Source organism: Vigna umbellata, chromosome 11 (genome assembly GCF_029865625.1).
Source record: "Vigna umbellata cultivar VRB3 chromosome 11, Vumbellata_1.0, whole genome shotgun sequence".
Taxonomy (NCBI): Eukaryota; Viridiplantae; Streptophyta; class Magnoliopsida; order Fabales; family Fabaceae; genus Vigna; species Vigna umbellata.
Genome location: NC_142175.1, coordinates 32,625,116 through 32,646,558, shown reverse-complemented (window position 1 = coordinate 32,646,558; position 21,443 = coordinate 32,625,116). Strand labels below are relative to the sequence as shown.

Sequence of the window (21,443 nt, the reverse complement as noted above, 5' to 3'; positions counted from 1 at the left end):
CATAGGTCTATTATTGGTTATGGTGAGTGAGTTTTTATTTTATTTTTTTAATTATTGATAAAGTTCGTGGTACTTTAAACAAAAGATATTGACAAAAGAAACAGAATATATCGAAAAAGAAAGTCATATGTTGTCTTGTTTTATTAAGGGCTAACCAACTTATGTACTGTAACGTTGCTCACTGCACAAAATTTGACATTAAATATAAAGAAAAGCTTTGGAATGAGAGGCTCCAAAAGCAGTTTGGGTAATGACAGGGTGGAGAATTTATGACAGTTTATAATGATAATCAAATCTAATAAAAGACTGAAGGTGTGTGCAGGTGGCATGATGAGAAAAACTGAGAAACCAGAATTTGGAAATTACTATATAGATTTTGGACTTGAGAAATGAGAAATGAGAAATGAGAAATGAGAAATGAGAAAGAAAAGAGTAAAATAGCTTGGAAGAAGTTGGTTGATCGTGGAAGTGAGAATTTTGGAAGGCATGCATGTCTGTTGTATTCCTGGTTTTCAGCTACCTTTGACCTCTAAATCAGAACCTTAACCGTGAAATTTTCCCACATGGTTGCCAAAACAGATTCCTCTCGACATGAATATAATAACAGTAATAATAATGTAAAATTTTGTTTCTAACACTTGAACCCGTTTAATTTGTTAAAAACATGCACCCCACGTTCAATGAACCAACTCAAAAAAGAAAATAAAAACCAACACAAAGTCCATCAAATATTAACCTCCAACTTTTCTGTCTGAAAATCTCGCACTCCTAAAAAAACATCTCCCTTTTCATTTCTGCTATTTTCCTCCCTTGCCACAATGCATCAAACATAGTTTACCTTATTTCTCTCCTCCTAAAGGGACCTGGGAATCAATCCCATGTTTGTTCTTGTTTTCATCCCTTGAAAATTTCCCTTACATCGTATATACAATACAATAAAGTAAAGGGAAATCATGGTCAAAGCAATGGAACAAGAACAGGAAGGTGGCAGGTCCAAACTTTTCAATTTCAAAGGAATTTTTGACACTGGGAGGCATGCAAAGAGTTTGAGCGTTGAGAGTGCCACCGCATTAGATCCTGCTGCTGCTTCGGAGGAAGATCCAGTGTCATCAAAAAGTCAGGGATCAAAAGCTCAAAATGATCAAGACAAGGCTCCTAAGCCAAGGGTGAACAAGGAGGAAATTATAGCCAAAGAAAAACTACTGCAAGGTGAAGAACATTGTGTTTGATTTGGATTCAGACTTACTTTACCTTCACATCATTAAATGCAGTGTTATATGTTTTATAACAGCATATTGATTTTGGAACTGTTTCGTTTTCATTCAAACTTTTTGTGGATGTGTTGCATTGGATTAGTTTATGATATTTATAAATGGTTGGGTTTAATTCAGAAATGGAACAGATGAAGGAGAGATTTGCTAAACTCCTGTTGGGGGAGGATATGTCTGGTGGAGGAAAGGGTGTTTCTTCAGCTTTGGCATTGTCAAATGCATTCACAAATCTTGCAGGTATGTTTTTGTTGTTGTTGCTGTTGTTGTTGTCTCTTGCTCTGTTTGTTCTTCATCTAAGACATGAACATATTGCTGTTTCTATGGTGGTTCAATCATGATGTGCAAACATTGTGCTGTTCCTTGCATTTTTTCAGGAGAGCTTGATAGCAGAAATGTTTCAAATAATTCATTGTCAGTTTCTCTCATTCTTTTCTTACTGAGAATGCAGCTGCTGTTTTTGGAGAGCAAAAGCGCCTAGAGCCAATGCCGCCAGAAAGGAAGGCAAGATGGAGAAAAGAAATCGATTGGCTTCTGTCAGTCACCGATTACATTGTTGAAATGGTTCCTGTGCAACAAAAAAACAAGGATGGCACAGTCATGGAGGTAACCCTCTCTCCTTCCTCATCATGTCTCTCTTCTTCCTTTCACCATTGCTGCATGATAGAACCTCATCTTTTTCGTTCAATAGGTCATGACCACACGACAGAGAACTGATCTCCACATGAATATCCCTGCCTTGCGAAAGCTTGATACAATGCTTATTGTAAGATCCTTAATCAAAGTTTATCATTGTTTCAAACTTTAGTACATTTTTGTCTTTAAACTTAAAAAATAATCAATATAATCATATTAATCCATCCATAATCAAGTTTTTGACGTGTCAAACACGGTTTAGGATAACGTTTGAATTGTTTACAAGTTTGACATGTTTCAGTTCCAATGTTAGTCCAAAACACCATTTAACAAGTCAAAAAATATTAGTGTTATTGGATTAAAAGAACTATATCTATTCATTTTTTAAGTTTGAAGATCAAAATGTATCAAAGTTTGAAACATGAGCGAATTCCAATTTTGTGTCAAAATTTAGGGACTAAAAACGTATTTCTCTCTTTCTTTTATATATGCTTCAATTGGGTGTTAGTTCTCATACAACGATTGATGATGAGCAGGACAGTCTGGATAACTTCAAAGACCAAAATGAGTTCTATTATGTATCAAGAGATGCAGATGATCCAGATAACAGAAAAAACGATAACAAGTGGTGGTTGCCTACACCTAAGGTTCCTCCGGAGGGTCTATCAGAGTCAGCAAGAAGGTTTGTTCAGTATCAGAAAGATTGTGTGAACCAAGTGCTTAAAGCAGCTATGGCCATAAATGCTCAAACTCTATCAGAAATGGAGATCCCTGAAAGTTATATTGAATCCTTGCCCAAGGCAAGTCAAAAGAAACAAGTATTTGCATAAAGTTGTAACATTCTGAAATCTAACACACAACATGAATGCTATTTTTTGTAGAATGGAAGATCAAGTCTTGGGGACATGATATACAGGAGCATCACAGAAGAATTTTTCGATCCTGATCAGCTCCTAGCATCTATGGACATGTCATCAGAACACAAAATCCTAGATCTCAAGGACAGAATTGAGGCGTCCATTGTGATTTGGAGGCGGAAGATGAACCAAAAAGATTGTAAATCATCTTGGGGTTCTGCAGTGAGTATTGAAAAGAGAGAACTCTTTGAAGAGAGAGCAGAAACTATCTTACTTCTCCTAAAGCATCGTTTTCCAGGAATTCCTCAATCTGCATTGGATATAAGCAAAATCCAATACAACGGGGTAAAAACCATCTCCATTGTCTCCTTTCACAAGAAATTCTTGACAAAATCCAAAATCTTAAGATAAACTGATAATGAGTTTATCTGTCTTTTTTCTTACATAGTATTTAATTTTATCATTTCTATTCCTATTCAAAGTCGGACTTAGACTTACACTTCAGTCATTCTCGATACTTATAATTTAATTTTATCATTTCAATCCAACGTGAGACTTAGATTCACACTTGAATCATTCTCGATACTTATAACATAATCACTTATAACATAATCACTTACCATTTCAGGATGTGGGGCAAGCTGTTCTTGAAAGTTATTCAAGGATATTGGAGAGTTTAGCCTTCACAGTGCTGTCAAGAATAGAAGATGTACTCCATGCAGATTACCTCACTCAAAATCCACCACCATCAAGTAGAAGAAGTATTTCGAGAAACACAAATTCCAAGTCAGAAAAGTCTCCAACTCCTAAAGAAGAGGTGGAAAAGGGTAGCTCAGAAACAATGACACTATCAGATTTCATGGGTTGGAACAGTGATCAAGGTGAATCAGACCTTAAGAAAGATCCCTCAGATGATTTCTACAATGACATGGATAATGGAAAGCCCCAGAAACTTCCAGACATAGTGACCGACAAGAAAGTGTCCTACCTTGAGACATTGGGAGGCATGAGAAGTCCAACAGCACGCCATTAAGCCAAAATTTAAAGTGTAAACACTTAAAAAAAGAGGGAGAGAAAGACAGTATTAAAATCAGTTTGTGTAGCCTGTGGCCTGTGGAGGGAGTTTTTTAAAACATAATTATTTATATCATCTATTCGTTTCTTTTTTGTACATAGGAATGTATGGATACATAAATTTTCAAAACCATCGCGGTTTGAAGAAGCACTATGTTATTTAATGAATTCACAGATGCCATGCCTAAAATAATATCTAACTCTATGATTAAACGAGTATTTGGCCTAATGATGAAAAGAATTTACAAATTATCCGATATTGGATGACACAAACTTCGTTAAAATAGATTTCATATTATTTTGATATCATTTTTAAGAAGTAAATTTTTAACTTAATTCAATCTTGCAAAATCTATCAATGAAATGAAGTTTGTGTTAGGATACAAACAAAAGTCTTATATAAGGTAAAACAAGAGATGAATGAGTTTATATATACATAAGATATCTTTCTTAGTAAGAGTTCTTTTGGAGTGATACCAAAAACAAATCCATAAGGACTTGACCCAGAGTTGATAGTTCAGGTTTGGGGACAAATACGTTTTTCCATAGTAAGGTGAATTCATCTTCCTTGATAAGAATTCTTTTGGAGTGATACCAAAAACAAATTCGTAAGGACTTGACCCAGAATTGATAGTTCAGGTTTGGTGACGAATACGTCGTGAATTCCTGGTAGAAGGCCAGAGTGAATGCTTAAGAAATTAACCATTACGCTAAAATATTCTTTAGGTGGTTCATTTAGTCATCATTCATTCTTCTTCGAGGAATAAGCCATTTTATTTTTAATTAAACAAACTTCTTGTGCTAATTTATTAACATGATGGAGAATCAAACATATTGAAGAGGTAATAAGGCAAACATTCATGTCTTTGCTTTAATTGAAAACCAAAGTAATGCCACTCAATGAGACTGGAAAGAAGCATCTTTGAATAGTGGTCTGTAAGCATACTTACACATCATTCAAACCAGAAAAAAAAATACAAAGGAACTCAACAGATTGAGTTCTGATACAAATCAAATTAGAGCTTGCCACGAGGGCCAAGCTTTGGTGGAAGTTGTGGACCCTTCTTGATTGGTAGAATATCACCTGAGGCTGTTGCACTTAAGTATGCCAAGGTGGATCCACCTCCCAATATCAGAAACTTGAGTAGCAATCCTCTCTTTGTGAATGGAGCAGCAAATGTCTCAAAGAACTTGCTCTGCATAATCCATATCAATGAAACTTGTAAGTAGTTTGTTCATGCATGAAATATTTGTTTGAGTATAAAGTTTAATTCTTTTTACACCACTAACTAATCAGAAATATAGAATCTTATCATAACTATCATATTAATCATCCAATTTAAGTTACATCACAGAAAAGATTGATCAAATTAGACTCAATATTCAGTTGATCAGCAAGGAGAATTTTCTATACTTAGTTGTGATAGGTCTCCCAGGGAAATACAAAACCATCCAAAACCTTATACAACATCACCCAAAACATCATCCAAAACCTTAAAACACAACATCATTCAAACACCATCCAAAACCTTAAAACAATGAGTTTATCGATCTTAGTCCACACATATATACATATATAATGCTTAATGTTATTTTAGTACAAGACTTATACTAACTAGAAATTCCAATACTCATTAAAAACATAAAAGGTATGCATCTGAATTATGTTTATCAAATTACATACATGTATATCAGTGAATTATGTTTAGTTATCCATGTTTGATTATGCAGATGCAGAGATGAGACAAACCTGAAGAGAGTTGTAGGGTGAAGGTGCATCTGAGCCATACAAGTCCCACTGCCCTGTGGTGTTACCCAAATCCTCCAAATCAAAGTACACACTCTTGTCACCATACTTTGCTACCACAGCACCACTCCTGTGATATTTAGCAACACCCTTTAGCATAAATCACGACACTTTTCTATATTTTCTTCTAAAATTGCAAACTTTACAAATCAATGCATGGAACCTGAAGTTCTTGGATTTGAGACTCTGACGAGAGGGCTTGAAAGAGAGCTTAGTTCCAGTGAGGGAGCTTCCAGCAAGGCCATTGATCGCAGCTGGTTGAACAGCAGCTAAGGTTGCAAGAGAAGCCATGATTATGTGATGTTCTTCACTTCTTCTGACTCTTTTTCTTGTGCTGCAATATCAGTATTTCAGTAGCAGGTGGCATAGCAGTTTGCGTTTTTGATCTGTTACATGGAGCTCGTGTGTCCACGTGGCCACATGCATTCACTTCTGCAGATTTGGAAATTCATTCCTGAGGTCACACCTTGCTTGAAGATGGATAAGCTTATCCACTTCTTACTCTTGTCCAATTGCAACATCAGAAAATACAACATATATGTTTATCTACTGTTCTTAAATATGCTCCTTTAATTAGAATAGAATAAATAATGCATGCATAAACAATGTTATAACTTGATTTATATATAATAAACCATGTTAAGAATGGTTTTTAAATCGTCATTATAATCTTTTTATAGTAATAATATATATGTCTACTAAATTTCTGAACTATCTCTTAATTTCTTTTTGTCAGAAAATATAAATTTATATATTAAGAAAACGCCATGCATGTTTCTTTGCAACTCATTGCAATAAAATGGGTGTTTTCGTTCTATTCTATTGTCCTCAGTGCCATGTATATGATTTTTTTTTTCTTATTTAGGGACAAGACATTGATCCTGCAATCTTAAAAATAGGTTGATTGATGGCTAAATTATTCGTTTTAGTTTATTGTTTTGGTTAAATTTTATTCCTTATGTTTAATATAATTTTTAGTCTTATATATTAATTTTTAAATTTATAAATGATGGAAACTAAAAGTATTAAAAATTATAATGGTATATTAAAAACTAAAATAAACAAATTTTAAATATAAAAATAAAAGGATTAACTTGAATAGAAATAAATAAGTAATTTAACACTTTTATCCTGTTGGAGTTTGTACTGCTAATTTTGTCGGAACTTTTATAATGAATATATTTTGAAGATATAATAAGGAGACAGCAATTCAAATGTTATTATTTATAGGATCTTGAGTATTTTAGTTATGAAAGTATTATTTTTTCTATTAATATACCTTACATGATATAACTTTTTTTATATTCTTACATGACATATACATATATATCGAAAGTCTTGAGTAGTTTGGTGGCTTTAAAAAGAATAAAATAGATATAACATATGAATTATATATTATTATTATTATTTTATGTTTGACATATTCACAGATTATACAAAAATATATTATAAAGTCAAATAAGTTAGAAAATGCATTATGACTGACTTTAGGATGAATTTTCCTTGTTCATGCCCTTAGATACATTTTACAGCTTAAGATTTAGCCACCGGTTTAAAAATTATTTTGATTTAATTATTTATTTCATTTATATTCTTATTTATACTTCAAAACTCTCAAAAACAATTCTACAATATAAAATTAAAGTTTAAGATGAATATTTAAATAAAGTTGGAATAATAAAACAACACTTAATTACGATCATATACATTTCAACAGTACAATTATACAGACAAACAATACTGATTTCTAGGTTTTGAAAACCTTTAGTCTCTCTTCATGCAGATATTCACTTACTTCCTCAAAAATACATTTCTTAATTTTTTTGAATGATACTAATTATTAGAAAAACATTTAAATTTGACTGTTGAACTGATAATAAGACTAAATTTAGTATCCCTCAAAGTTAATCACAGGTGAAAATTCAAGCAAGAGTTTTCAATATAAAATAAGGAAAAATCATGAATTTTGCATTCCTTGAAACATAAAATTATCCTTTAACATACAATTTTTTTTATATTACTTTAATATTATTTTTTTTATCTTTTATTTTTTCTTTCATTAAAATATAAAATTTATTTTTTATAACTATTTTATTTATGTGAAATGAATTTAAATATGAGTAATGGTACTGTAACATATTTAACAAAGAATAAAATATCATGAAAAATATAAACTTTTATATTTTTTTTAAAAAAATAATATCAAATAAATATAAAAAATTTAGGTGAAAAAAAATTATTTTTCTTTTAAATATATATCATCTAATCATTAATCAATTTAAAAGGAACACAAAATAATCATCAATACTGTAAAAGATAACTTTAGCAGCTAATCAGATTCTATCAAACTAATTATCTTCTTTCTCTGTCTTTTTTGTTTATCTTGGCTAACCATCTTCACACTGTAAACTTGTTCTAATGTTTCTCAATGTACAAGAGACAAGATTAGTGGCAGATTCCACAGACTCCATAGTTAACTTGGCTGTAGGAGAAGCATTGACAAGCATCTGAAATAGCATTGTAAACAAAGACCCTCCTTCTGTTCCTTTTTCATCTTGCTTTGACCTAATCACCAATGGCCTTCCCTCAACCCCATCAGGAAGAATTGAGAATCCTGACGGCAAAATGGTAAGATTGCTTGAATCACATCCTGTCAGCACAGATTGAAGACCAGCAAAATCCACAAGAGCATATGCCACCATTGATTCATAACCACTTGTGCAGCTATCTTGCAGTACCCACACACTGTTCTCTGTTGATTCAATTTTCTGCCAAGTAAGAGGAATCAGATGCTTAACCACTAACCATGTTTTAAATTATTTCTGTAATTCAATCCAAAAAGGTAGATATGGTAGTAGAAACACTTACATGGATGTTTACAGCATTGCCTCGGCCTTTTCCTTTAGCTAAATTTGCAATAGACTGCACTGACCCACCACAGGACATCATATCCCACTGTGATAAAGATAATTGACAGCAGTCAACACAGTGGCCCCATTTGCAATTATTACTCACCAAACTGCATAAAATTGCTGCTATAGATATATGTATAGAAAGACAGAAGGTGGTGGATCCACTTTTCTGGAACTCCGCAAACTTTCTATTATCCAGATGCATCTAACTCTAATGGAAATAACAAAAAAAGTATTGTTGTGTTGTGACACTATTAATATTTCTGTTCACATGAAAAAGAAAATGTTTTTTAAATGGATTTCACTGTCTGAAACAATAATCCTCAACATCTAGCCTAGGAATATGAAAAAGAACAGCAAAACATAGAACGGTTGTGTTAGAAATAATATGAGTTATAAAGTCCTATGTTGACAGAAATGACGAGGTTGCACCAGATTTGTACCTCACTTCGACGAGCTTCATCCCTCAAGAAATCAAACAGTGCATTTGGAGAGACAGGAAGCCACGCAGAAGAAACTGCAGACAAGATAACCCCAAGAGGTTCACCAGGGTCATTCAAGTTCTTCCTAGAGCTAATCCTTATGTCTTCTCCTGTTTTACTCGTGAACTTGGTCCACGTATGGAAACTTGATGCACCAATTGCATGGCAGAAACTCCATGTCATTCTTTGTGCCAACTTTAAAATGCTTTTCCTCCCGGCCAACGTTGCAACACCTATCATTTAATCATCATCATATGTTAAAAGACTTTGTAGGAACATTTGTTGTATCCTTTGTTTAATCTGTCAACCAAAGCCTCCTTGGAATTCAGTGCTCACCAGTTGAATCCTTTGTAGGAACATTTGTTGCCATGTTAAAAACCAGACGCTCGCATTGAAGTTGTAGTGTGGTTATCCAATGCCTTGCCCCAAAAGCTAGACCACTGTTGACAATGGTTCGGTACAATGTGTGGATTGTGCTCTTCTGGCACTCCAAGTGCTCCACCCATATCACCTTAAACCGAAGGAAACATCAATATATATATATATATATATATATATATATATATAGTATGATCAAATTCACATAAAATGTTAAAGACTTTTTTTTCATATACCTTGCAGTGGCCGTTTGACTTATCCTCAATAATGCAACCAGATGGGCGTTTTCTGCATTTCTCAAGGGATGCGTCAATGTTGTGTTCAACTTTGTCTATAGATACATCAATTATTGCCCACTGTTCATCACTCAGCTGTTTGCAGCACCTCACAAAATACACTTCTCTGGTGGGCACCATTGGAGTGAGCATTTGCAGCTCAGCAAACATCTGCAGCCACAAGGTCATGCTTATTATTATTAAGACCTTTCATGTCAACAAAACAACCTCGTTCCTTTACTTTGATGGAGAAAGTCTCATTGTCATTATTTTCCACGTCTAAGGACCTGAACAATAGTATCATGTTTGTCTTGCTATCCTGATATGTTGAATAGAGAATAAAAGAGAATTTCCACAATACTATAGATGTGACTAGGGAGAGAAAGATCTTTTTCTGGTGATAAAGAGGGATGGAGTGAGAGATTTTGTGTTGGATTCGGTATTGGGAAATGCGAGAAAAAGTGCCAAGAATTTATATAATTGATGTATGTTTGATCATTTCTGTGTATTCTTTTAAGCTTTTTATGTCCTTATCAACATTTTCTGAGAGACAAGGCTATGTTAACAGTAGAGAAAAAAAGGCATCTGAACTTGCATTTCCCAACGATGCATAATAAAACGTTATCTGTTAAGAACATTAAACTATAATCATAATCTAAATGCAGCTAAAGTGTCTTATGTTTTTGGTTTTTTATTCTTAAACTAGAATAACAGTTGGTTGAAAATTACAAGAGTGGGAAGGGTCACTTTAAAGAGAAGTCCTGTCTGTTTCTTGTGCTTGTCATTTGGACCACTTGAACAAATAAAAAAGATCCACGCTTTAACATGAGGAAGAAATGAATGGTTCAAGATAAACGAGGCACCTATTTTGTACGTATCTGTAGTTTATGACTACCTAACACTGCGAAATTAAAACATCTTCCCTCTTACCAATTGCACTGCACCATTCCTGTTGGAACCTTCTCCATTGCATATAACATCAACAGTGGCAGCCTTTGATATCAAGCATGGAAACATTTCCTTCCACTGATTCTGCAAGGAGAGAAATACTTATATTCGATCTTTATTTGAAGCACATTCATATGGAGCAAGAGTTAACACAAATATATCTCATGGTAATTTTTAACATCACCAATGAAACATTATTCTTTATGTATATTGATACACCCTCGTACGTGTCTTACACTTACCACATCTAGAAAGGTTTGGAGTAGATGAGGGAGATCCATAAAAACAACCTCGGAGTCTCTCGAGGCTTCGATGAATGTCTTTGGCTTATCACTGCTCGAATTTTTAACTGCGAACTCCTTCACATATTCATCATAGTTAAGTATTTCCCGACTTGTTTCAACGCTACGAACCCACAATGGTTCTCCCATGTTTGCCATCTTTATGAGCTCTTCAGTTGCCCGGTTAACTATTTCCATTATCCTTGATTTCTCGAGCCCAAAAACTCCATTGTAAAAGTCCAAAGAGCTTCTGTTCTCTTCCTCGTCATGACCAGCAGAAGATGCAGGAGACGTTGGTGAACATTTTCCTAATGTTGCTCGGAGTTTCTCTACCTACATAAGGATTAATTAATAAGATTTTATGCACACATTGCTATGTTTTCTATTTCAATGTTCCTTGTATTTGGAGTACATACACATTACCTCAGCTTTGAGTTTGACATTTTCAATAAGGAGTTGCTTTTCTTCAATGGACATGGAAGCATCTATGGCAGCCGTTACCATGCCACAATTGGGGCAACAAGATTTGCTGATGATCTCTCGCATGGCCTTGTTTTCTTCCTTCAGTTTGTCTAATTCTGTCTTCAACAATGAGTTTTCATGGCGCTCTTGTATTGCCTGCAAAATTGGCAATGGTAATAACATACTACTTTATTTGAAAATGCATTATTCCTGAGGAAAAATTAGGTGAAACATTTAAGATACCTTGATTTGCGTTCGACGATTTTGGAACCAAAACTTGACTTGCCTTGGAGCAAGGCCAAGTTGCTGGCTGAGTTGTTGCCTCTGCTTTTCATCAGGATGTGGTGATTCCTTGAAAAGCCTACATCAGTACATTATTCATGTCAGCTGTCAGCTTTGTTTGCTGTCTTATCTTTCACTACAAGCTTCGTATCAAGGCTGATCCAACAACAATTAATGTACAGATCGAATTTAATAATGCAACGACCACGAAATCAAGTGAAAAGAGAAGCAAAGTGCTTTACATTAGCATAAGATAACAAACTAACCGACAAAGCAAAAGTACTTAAAAATTATAATTAAGCAAAGCTTTAGCTTTAATCACCATCTTTTCGCTTTGACCATATGATGTCGATCGCAAACTTTTCCCATAATTTTTGCAGGAGTACGTCACACATACCAGTTATTTCTATATATAAACTATATATACTTTAAAACCCACTTGCAATGTCGGTATGTGAATTATTTAACTTTGGAAGAAACCATTTTATTGTTACATACACTGCCACCACTTTTAGCTAACACCTAACATTTTCGTGCAGATCACACGTATTACGACAATCATGTTGGAATTAACTACTACAGTGTTGTTATAAACAGTATCTCAGTATTCAACATTAAAAACTCGAATTCAATAATGTTTCTTGATCGATTGTGTGCAAAAACAAAATGATCGCACAACTCATAAGCTGATAATTCATCAGAAAATCTTCTTATAATCTTAATTCTATGTCTCTCTCTCTAACAATAAATATATAATGCTCAGTCTCGGTGATACTTTATTCAATACGAAATTAATATACGTAGACATATACGGAGAGAGATTACGTACGCTTCCATTTCTCTGATCTGTTCAACGGTGTGTCTGTGATACTTCCTCTTCCTCTTCTTACTCCTATCACCATCATCGTTGTTCTCATCATCGTCTTCCTCATGAGCACCTTCTCCATCAAAATCTTCTTCTGACCTGGATCTCACAGGTCCTGAGTTGTCACTGCTAATCTCAACAGTGTCCTCTCGCCGGACCTCAACGCCGTCAACCACCATGCCGGACGTCGTCGCCGCCTCCTCGGCATGCCGGAAAATCCCAGCCTTCACATCCAATCAAACAGAAAAAAAACAACAAAAAGTAACTGTAATTAGTTTAATTTAATTTCATACACACTATATACATAAATAAATAAATATATGCATACATACATACATACATATATATATATATATATATATATATATAGATAGATATATAGATATATAGATACAGGAAGTTGATTACTTACTAGGCTAAGAGAGAGAGTTGGAGAAGAAAACAAGTCTTTGGTGTGAGGTGGTGTGTTTGACATGTTAACTCCCATTGGCAAACACGTTTACTGTGCTTTCTGTGCTTTCGGTGTTCTTGATGATGTTTTTTTAAGGAGCGAAAATGGCGAATGCTGTTTTTTTTTTTTTTCTCTGTGAATGGGTGAAAATGATGTTTGGTTTTAAGGACTCTTTCTCATGTTGCACGCTCTTATTATTCTTTTCAAATAAATATAAAAACAGACTGTCAGAACAAATTGTGTGAAAATAGAGAGATATTTATTACACAAAATAGTATTTAATGAAATAAGAGTTTATTGTATAGAATTGTTTCTAGAATTTATAGTGTTGTCATTAATATAGTATGTGTAATTAATTTTATCAGTATTTCCTAATAAAACTTAATGCGTAAGTATTTAATTATTTAATGGCTAGATGTAGAAATGGTAAATCAATAAGTCTATTTTATTGTGTGGAAATTATTTCTTGAAATTTTAATAAAGTCATTATATCTAGAATTTAAGTTATTTAATTTTTGTATTATTTTTAATAAAATTCAATGAAGGTCAATTTATTGTGTTGCGTTATTCTTTGAAATTTTAGTGATGTAAAATATAGATACTGTTTAAATTATTTAATTTGTTAGTATATTTAATAAAAATTAATTTTTCATTATTACTGATAAATTTAATATTTTATTAATCGATCTCGATGAATTTAGATAAAGAGTTTAATAGGCATTAATATATAAATATTTAATGACAATTAATCGGAAATGATTTGCATATGTGTTTTAAATTAGTTGTTATAAAAAAAATCATATACTTTGAATGAATAATAGTGTACCAAAACAGTGTTAATATAATTTCCTTGTGTTGTAATTAAATACTAATTAATAAGTGTGTTAAATATTTATTCTTTAGAGATTAAAACACTCAAATAATTATGCTACATATCAATTTTTAGTTTAATATAGTGTGATGATATTATAAATATTTTTATTTTTTTAATTAATTTTAACATAAATTTATGGTTTGATAATATATATACTGTTACTTTTTCCAACATAATTTAAAATTCATATTTCGAACAATAAATTATAGTTTTATGAAGGAAAAGTTCTTTTCCATATTTTTAACATATATATAGACATTTAATTTATAGGAAAATAAAAGTATAAGTTGTGTAATAAAAGTTATTACTTTAAAAATATAAGTTATTATTTTATGCATGGTAAAAAAAGCATTGACTCTGTTATTATATAAACAGACACGTTATTTAATTTTCTCTGTCATTTTCGTAAGTAATTTCTTCTAATAAATTATTACATTAATTATTTTATTAAAATATTTAATCATTTTAGTCTATAGATGTAATTATTTTTTTCTTTTTCATCAGTCACAAAGATCAGAGAATTAAAATGTTTTGTTTTAAAAGGTAAAAGTCTACTGTTCTCGTTTCACATATTAATTATTTAAAGATAACCTTAAAGAAAGTACTGCTGCAGTTAGAAATAAATTTAATGCTACTTTAAATTAACTGATTTTTTTTTTAAGGGTTAAATATGTTTTTAGTCCCTAAATTATTGGTCGTTTTTGGTTTTCGTCCCTCTTTCAAAGTAAGGTACAATTTGGTCCTCATTCTTTTCGAAACGTTAATTTTAGTCCTCGGAATTTTGGTTTTAGTCCTCATTTATTGCTAAATGAGGACCAAATTTTTAAACAGTGTTTAGTTTTCGAGGATTAAAACGAATGTTTCGAAAAAAATGAAGACCAAATTGTATCTTACTTTGAATGAGGGACGAAAAGCAGAAACGACCAATAATTTAAGGACTAAAAACATATTTAACCTTTTTTCAATACACATGAATTAATTACAAGTGTATTGTATGTAAGACCTGATAAAGTAATAAATATTTTCAGTAAAAAAATTAGGGTATAAATATATATTTAATATTTTTTGCATGCATTAAAAAAATATTAAATAAGATAAACCTGTGTGTTGGAATTGTACTAGATCAGAATGAAAGTCAGAAAAGTGGACACTGGACACTAACTCTTTGTCATTTCTTCTGTTCGATCATAATCATACTTTATACTTTATGAATATGAATTATTTGGAATTTTTTTTCCAAATGTATTTATATTTATGAGTAACTATGAGTATTTTTTTTAGTATTATGAAATTTAAATAAAAGGTAAAAAAATACGAGTCATGTATTTCTAACAAAATTAAATCATTTTAAAACATATTTTGCTTTAACATTAAGAGATGTGGGGGTCTTATATTATTATCTTTTATGGGATCATTTTATTTCACTTTAAAAAAATAATCATGTGGAGTTTTTATGAAAGAATGAAAATTTAGTTTTTCTTTTTTTACAGTAAAGATAACTTTTAAAAAAATAATTTAATGAGATACTATTCAAGATAATTTGTAATAAGTTAACCTTTTATAATTAAATTTTACAATAAATCAATAATAATAGTTATGGATTAGAAATACGAATTAATATATCGTTTTATATAATAAAAAATTATATTTGAGTTTGTTTTAAAATATATATATATATATATATATATATATATATATATATATATATATAATAAAGAAAAGTGAATGAATGGTTTTTTAACTTGTATCAAGTATATTTTATTAAATGTAACAATTGACTTAATATGACTTTGATTTACAAACAAATCATAAAATTAAATCATTACTATGTGAGTTCATATATTTACAAATATTTTGGTTATAAAAATTCCTTCTTTGGTTTTTTGCCATCTTATATTCAATTATGTAACTTGTAAATTAATATCAAGAATTGTATATAAAATATTACTCATAATTATAACACATTGTTTTGTAACCATAATAACATCCAAATTTAAAACTCACTAGAAACATAATTTACTTAAAATTAATTAATAACTCATTTTTTATCTTTTCAAGTCATTAACAACATAAATAATCCACGTATAATCATCAACATTTACGCATTATCAACATTCATCAAAATTTATTTCAATATACAAAACATTAATTCAACAATAATAAATGTAAAAATTGATTCAATAAGTCAGTTACAATTTGATACAACATTACGTCAATTTTTGTGTTCGAATGAGAAATGATCCAAAAGTTAGATAAAAATAAAAAATAAAATTCTAACTTATTTTCAAATAATTTAATTTACAACCTTAATATATTATTACATATTTAAGCTGAAAAAATTATTTTATTCCACTTAAATATCGCATATAGCCACAAAAACCTTGTAAATGAAAATTAAACTAAAAAAAGGTTTAAGGTTTAAAAAAGATATTTACTTTGATTTCAATTCTAATCGATTAGAATTTATTTTTATTTTAATATATAATTGAAAATCATCTTGAAAATCTTAGAGGGATAAAAAAATAATTGAGATAAACTAATAAAATAGAAATAAAGTGATTTATAGGATGAAAGAAAAAACAACGCCTGAAACACTAAAATATATAAAACAAAAACAAATTTTATAACGCAAATCAAACACAATTTTAAGTTTTTTTCTTCGCATCCCGGTGATTTTATTTTATCTTTTATCTTTAACAGGTTTTATTCATAAATATTTGTGAATAAAAACAAAACTTGTTATACCACGTTATAAATTATTTCTCTGTAATTGTACTGTTCGGTCCTTCCGATTCATGAACGTCCATCCAGGTCGACCATTCAGATCGAGCGTCCAAACTCATGTTGTTCGACCACACATGGATCGAACGTTTACCCAGATCGATCATCTAGACCGAGCGTTCAAGCTCACGTTGTCCGACCACACATGGACCGAACGTTCACCCAGGTCAGCCATCCAGATCGAGCGTCCAGTGTGACCGATCAGTAGAATCGAGTGGCTGCCCACCCAGGTTGACATCCCTGGTCGACCACCCTTCTGACCGGCCATCCCGATCGACCCTCACTAGGTCACGGTTAAACACTAATGACTCATTAAAATCCTTAATGAAGATTAAGGTATGATTGGGCCGTTATCAGGCCCACGAAAGGTAAAAGCCCATTACAATCAGTATAAATAAAGGTTCCAGGTATGATTTCTGGACAGATTGGTTATGATGCAATATATACATGCACTATAGACCACTCGGTCATGTTACTGACTTAAGCATTGGAGTGTCTTTGACAGGTACCCGACCGCCCAGCTTGAAGAAAGAGGAGAGAGCCCGTTCGACCCTTCCCAACGCGCCCAGTCCTCAGCAAGGAGGTAACCGTCCGGTCTTCTAGTGCCCCCTAGAGACGGAGTCGCACGGTCTGCTTCAGTTCGTGGATTTCACCAACGTTCGTCCAGTCTTCGACAAACTCATGTTTTAGTAGGGTCATCCAGATCGACCGAAACAATAATGTATAAATTAGAAATGTTCATTGACTATAGAACTAATCATAATTAAAACTATTTATTTATTATAAAATTTAATTACATGGTATAAATATTTATCTTCCATTAATGGATGCTTGCTTATTTTATGAGAGTGAGAAAGAGAGGTGAATTTAAGAATATAAAAACAAAAGAGAGAAACTTGCCAATAATTTTTTAATATTTTCTTTCTCATTTTGTCTTTTTTGTTGGCAGGCAAGACAGATAAAAGAGAAAGTCTCGTTTGATGAGATTGACAGTTAGATATGTTTCCTTTTAATGGACGGATAGATATGCTACGTTTAACAACTTCCACTGTTCCACAACACACCCAACCAACCATTATTAAGTCTTATAAATGTGTGCATAAACGTAAAAGCTTAATTAAATTTTAAATTTCTTATAAATTTAAACTTTTTAATTAATATTTTATTAAGTGTTTTTGGATTGATAAGGATTTAAAATGTTTAAAAGTATTTAGAGTTTAATTTGTAACATTCCAATTTTAATAGCTTATAATAAGGTATTACAATTTTAATAAACAAAGTAGATAATCTATGTGTATAATATTATTATAATTATCTAAAATAATAATCATAATAATAAAATACATCTAAATAAAATATATCTAAAGTAAGTAATGAAAATTATTAGACTACAAAAAAAATACCAGGCATCATCATTGTTTTTTATTATAGATAATTCAACATCTATCACTGCTGACATTAATAAAATGATAAAAAAAAATACATAAACAATGCAACATAAAAAAAAGGTAAGTTAATGTGTAAAAGGAGTTTTTATAAAACAAACATAGAAATATTATCATATATCATTCATTCATAAAAATAATCATATCATAATATAATCATACAATTCTACATTTCAAGGTATACATAACTTAAAATAGTACAATGAACTTTCCTTGTCCAAGAGACATATAAACTTGTTCTAAGTAATCTCAAATCTCTTCCATCTCATAGGATGTTTTATTCATATCTAGAAACTACATAAACACGATTAGGACACAAACTTAAAAATATTGATCAATAGAAACTTGTATAGAAAACTCAAACACTATATGTTAAGCAAAAAGATCACATGCAAAAAAATAACATAAAGTTGAAACTCAACTTACAACTGATCAAAATTGAAGAACCCGTCACAAAAATCAATTATATGGTATAAGTTCTTTAACTAGACAAACAAAAAGGAAAAACTTTTAAAAAAGTAAGATAACTCTAAAAAAGTAGTTCACGAAAAAATGTATTTAAAATAATATAAATCACTCATAATAAAACTATTTAAATTAAAACCGTTTAACATTAAAATAATCAAATATCACTATTTTTAAACCACTGTCACTTCTAAAATTTCATTTCCTAAGTTTTTATCTAATTTATTTTATTAGTCAAATATTATAGTTATTTTTTAACTCGTAATTTACTTACTTATCTAATATACTATTATTATTATTATTATTATTATTATTATTATTTACTATTATTATTATTATTATTCAAGTAATACGTTTTTAATATAAACAACTACCATCGTTTTAAATATTAAGTGTATATTATTTTATATCAAACAAAAAAAAATTTTAAAATATATGAAAAGAAATAAGTAAGATCAGATAAAATATCAATATACCACTCAACTAATAAAAATTTTAAATAATAGAAATCCAATCAAAAAAATTTTTGTTAATACTTAATGAATTAAAATAATTAAATCGTAACTTAATTCAAAATACACAATTTTATAATAAATTCAAAACTTAATTAAGATAAGTTTAAAATAGACTTTGAAAATTAAGCAACCAAAATGAAATTTTAACTAATAAAGTAGCCTAATTAAATTAATGATAAATTAAAGAATATAATTTTATACCAAGTGTTTTGTTTTTAGACTTCTAGTGTCACTTTAATCTGCTGTCCACGCTTCTAATAATTCAATTCATTTACTTAGTCACGATTCACACAGAAGATAAAGAAAAATAGAATCTGTGACCAATAATATCATGTAAATTTATTACAAAACTAAGGGTAGTTTTATTCAATAACTATTTGTCTTTACCACATAAATGCTCCCAACAATTTATTTATTTTTTCTTCAAAAGAAAAATCTATGAAATTAAAAGTGACTATGTGATACATAAAAAGGTTTGGTGTAATATTTTTTAAATAATTATGAAAATTAAATGAAAAATAAGAAGAAAAAAAGCATAAAGTGTTTGCCTTTTATTTAATATTAGTTTGATAGATAACTTTTTCTTCTTTTTTTATTGGTTTATTTAAGCATTAAAACTATTTTTCATAAATAGACTTGAGAATCTCTATCTTTTAAGAAATAAAACGACATTTACTTGATTTTTCATGTCAATTGAATATAATATTTAGTGTGTCTTGTCACATTCTATATCAACATTTAATTATAAAAGTCAATATAGAAGATGAATTTGAGTGATCAACTTGTCTTTCTAACACTTTTAACAAAATTATTTGATCAAAGTGAAATCAAACTCAAATTCTTCGAAAAATTTTAACTCGAAATTTATAAATAAAAAACAGAGACATAACAAAATATAATTAACCAATATATACCAATAAAGTTGACAAATATTTTAAAATTGTATCATTATTATTGAAAAATATTTTTGATGATATTTTTCAATAAAACTTCATTTAAAATAAGTTTCAGATTCATCATGCACCATATTTCAACCAACATTTTGTCCAAAACTTTTATAGCGTGAGGTCCACCTCACTTACTCTATATCACATTATATTAAAAGCATAGGCACCATTCATGAATGATAAAGAAAATGTAAATTAACTATAAAATATCTCAGAACAATGAAAAACATATTATAAGAAATAATTTTTATATATACACTTTGTTTTCTTATATGAAATTAGTGTTTACAAAGTTATTAGAATACTTCAATTAATTAATAAATTGTTAATGTTAAAATGTATATTTGAGTCTTTTAAATCTACAAAATTAGTTTGAAAATGAGATTTTCTTCTTTATATATATATATATATATATATATATATATATATATATATATATATATATATATATATATATATATATATGGATGTATGTATGTATGTATATTATGAAATCGGTTTACCTTTTGGCTTGAAATTTTCACAATTAGCAATGTGTATGAATGATTTATATTAGATAAAAAAATTAATAACATATTTGATAAAAATAAATAAAATGAACAATATATAAATATACAGATGCCGTTAACTTATTATATTAAAATTTTAAATTATAAATGATGTTTTAATATTTTATATGAACTTAGTTTATTCAACCTGTTTAATATCTCTCACTTGATAAATTTAACAATAATAATATAAAGTTGTTTCTTTAATTGATTTAAGAAGAAAATTATATAAAGTTTACAATGAAAAACTATTGCAAAATTGATGACAAATAAATATAAAATGAAGTTATGTTTTTTTCTATTACAATAATTATAAAATAATTAAATCAATAAAATTATATTATTTTTCTCATATATTCACTTTCTTCTCAATATTTCATAAGTTTCCATCTCTAATCTAAAGAAAAAGAATGAAATGTGATTAATGTGACCTCCCAATTATATAGAAAGCATATATAATAAAGACGTCACAAGTGGTATCAGAGTCTAGCCTCTCCCAGTACGGTGTGGTTCAAGGACGAACCAAGCGGAAGTTGGTGGGCATGTGACACCCGGGCACTTACGAGGGCGGGGAGTGAATCGCCGGTGTAAGAGGCATGGTGCAAGGGGCACTAACAAGGAGCGGCTCCTGGCAGGCTTCCAGTGGAAGGGACACATGGACGAATCGAACACACACCGGAATGAGAGGGATCTCGAGACCGTATAGGTATGGGACTATGCTTAAAGGGATTGATTTGGCTACTCATATCACCAAATGCATTTGCTTTTCGGTAGCTTGAGCCATAAGAACTCCATGGTTAAGCGTACTATACAAACAAAAACACATTCATTATATTAATTATGTAAAATTAACTCTTAATAATTTTGATAAAGAAATAAATCTATCACAA

The 21,443-nt window shown here is 30.3% G+C and overlaps 3 protein-coding genes across 3 annotated transcripts; 1 reads left to right on the top strand and 2 right to left on the bottom strand.

The window, feature by feature from the left end:
- The first annotated feature begins 599 nt into the window (after positions 1–599).
- LOC124824058 (rop guanine nucleotide exchange factor 12-like) lies at positions 600–4,007 on the top strand. The gene is made up of 7 exons (XM_047296423.2): positions 600–1,209; positions 1,392–1,508; positions 1,720–1,874; positions 1,960–2,034; positions 2,441–2,704; positions 2,786–3,106; positions 3,390–4,007. Exons 1-7 carry the CDS (start codon positions 954–956, stop codon positions 3,792–3,794), a joined length of 1,593 nt encoding a protein of 530 aa, XP_047152379.1. The 5' UTR covers positions 600–953; the 3' UTR covers positions 3,795–4,007.
- Positions 4,008–4,681: 674 nt separating this feature from the next.
- Positions 4,682–6,013, bottom strand: LOC124824057 (photosystem I reaction center subunit VI-2, chloroplastic-like). The gene is made up of 3 exons (XM_047296422.2): positions 5,806–6,013; positions 5,586–5,712; positions 4,682–5,031 (listed from the first exon to the last, which is right to left on the bottom strand). Exons 1-3 carry the CDS (start codon positions 5,931–5,933, stop codon positions 4,852–4,854), a joined length of 435 nt encoding a protein of 144 aa, XP_047152378.1. The 5' UTR covers positions 5,934–6,013; the 3' UTR covers positions 4,682–4,851.
- A 1,924-nt stretch (positions 6,014–7,937) lies between these two features.
- LOC148191545 (homeobox-leucine zipper protein GLABRA 2-like) lies at positions 7,938–13,171 on the bottom strand. The gene is made up of 11 exons (XM_088102634.1): positions 12,940–13,171; positions 12,492–12,751; positions 11,624–11,741; positions 11,342–11,536; positions 10,880–11,251; positions 10,620–10,721; positions 9,651–9,860; positions 9,373–9,547; positions 8,998–9,269; positions 8,511–8,597; positions 7,938–8,410 (listed from the first exon to the last, which is right to left on the bottom strand). The coding sequence occupies exons 1-11, from the start codon at positions 13,012–13,014 to the stop codon at positions 8,030–8,032; spliced, it is 2,247 nt and encodes a 748-aa protein (XP_087958760.1). The 5' UTR covers positions 13,015–13,171; the 3' UTR covers positions 7,938–8,029.
- Between the last annotated feature and the right edge of the window lie 8,272 nt (positions 13,172–21,443).

Excerpts from the sequence above, each read along its gene's own strand:
- LOC148191545 (XM_088102634.1), bottom strand. The coding sequence starts at position 13,014 with ATGGGAGTTAACATGTCAAACACACCACCTCACACCAAAGACTTGTTT. Across the intron at positions 11,742-12,491 it reads CAGATCAGAGAAATGGAAGC|GCTTTTCAAGGAATCACCAC; the intron begins GTACGTAATCTC and ends GTACTGATGTAG. Across the intron at positions 11,537-11,623 it reads ATCGTCGAACGCAAATCAAG|GCAATACAAGAGCGCCATGA; the intron begins GTATCTTAAATG and ends CCAATTTTGCAG.
- LOC124824058 (XM_047296423.2), top strand. The coding sequence starts at position 954 with ATGGTCAAAGCAATGGAACAAGAACAGGAAGGTGGCAGGTCCAAACTT. Across the intron at positions 1,509-1,719 it reads TGCATTCACAAATCTTGCAG|CTGCTGTTTTTGGAGAGCAA; the intron begins GTATGTTTTTGT and ends CTGAGAATGCAG. Across the intron at positions 3,107-3,389 it reads GCAAAATCCAATACAACGGG|GATGTGGGGCAAGCTGTTCT; the intron begins GTAAAAACCATC and ends TTACCATTTCAG.
- LOC124824057 (XM_047296422.2), bottom strand. The coding sequence starts at position 5,933 with ATGGCTTCTCTTGCAACCTTAGCTGCTGTTCAACCAGCTGCGATCAAT. Across the intron at positions 5,713-5,805 it reads CTCAAATCCAAGAACTTCAG|GAGTGGTGCTGTGGTAGCAA; the intron begins GTTCCATGCATT and ends TAAATATCACAG. Across the intron at positions 5,032-5,585 it reads CACCCTACAACTCTCTTCAG|AGCAAGTTCTTTGAGACATT; the intron begins GTTTGTCTCATC and ends TGGATTATGCAG.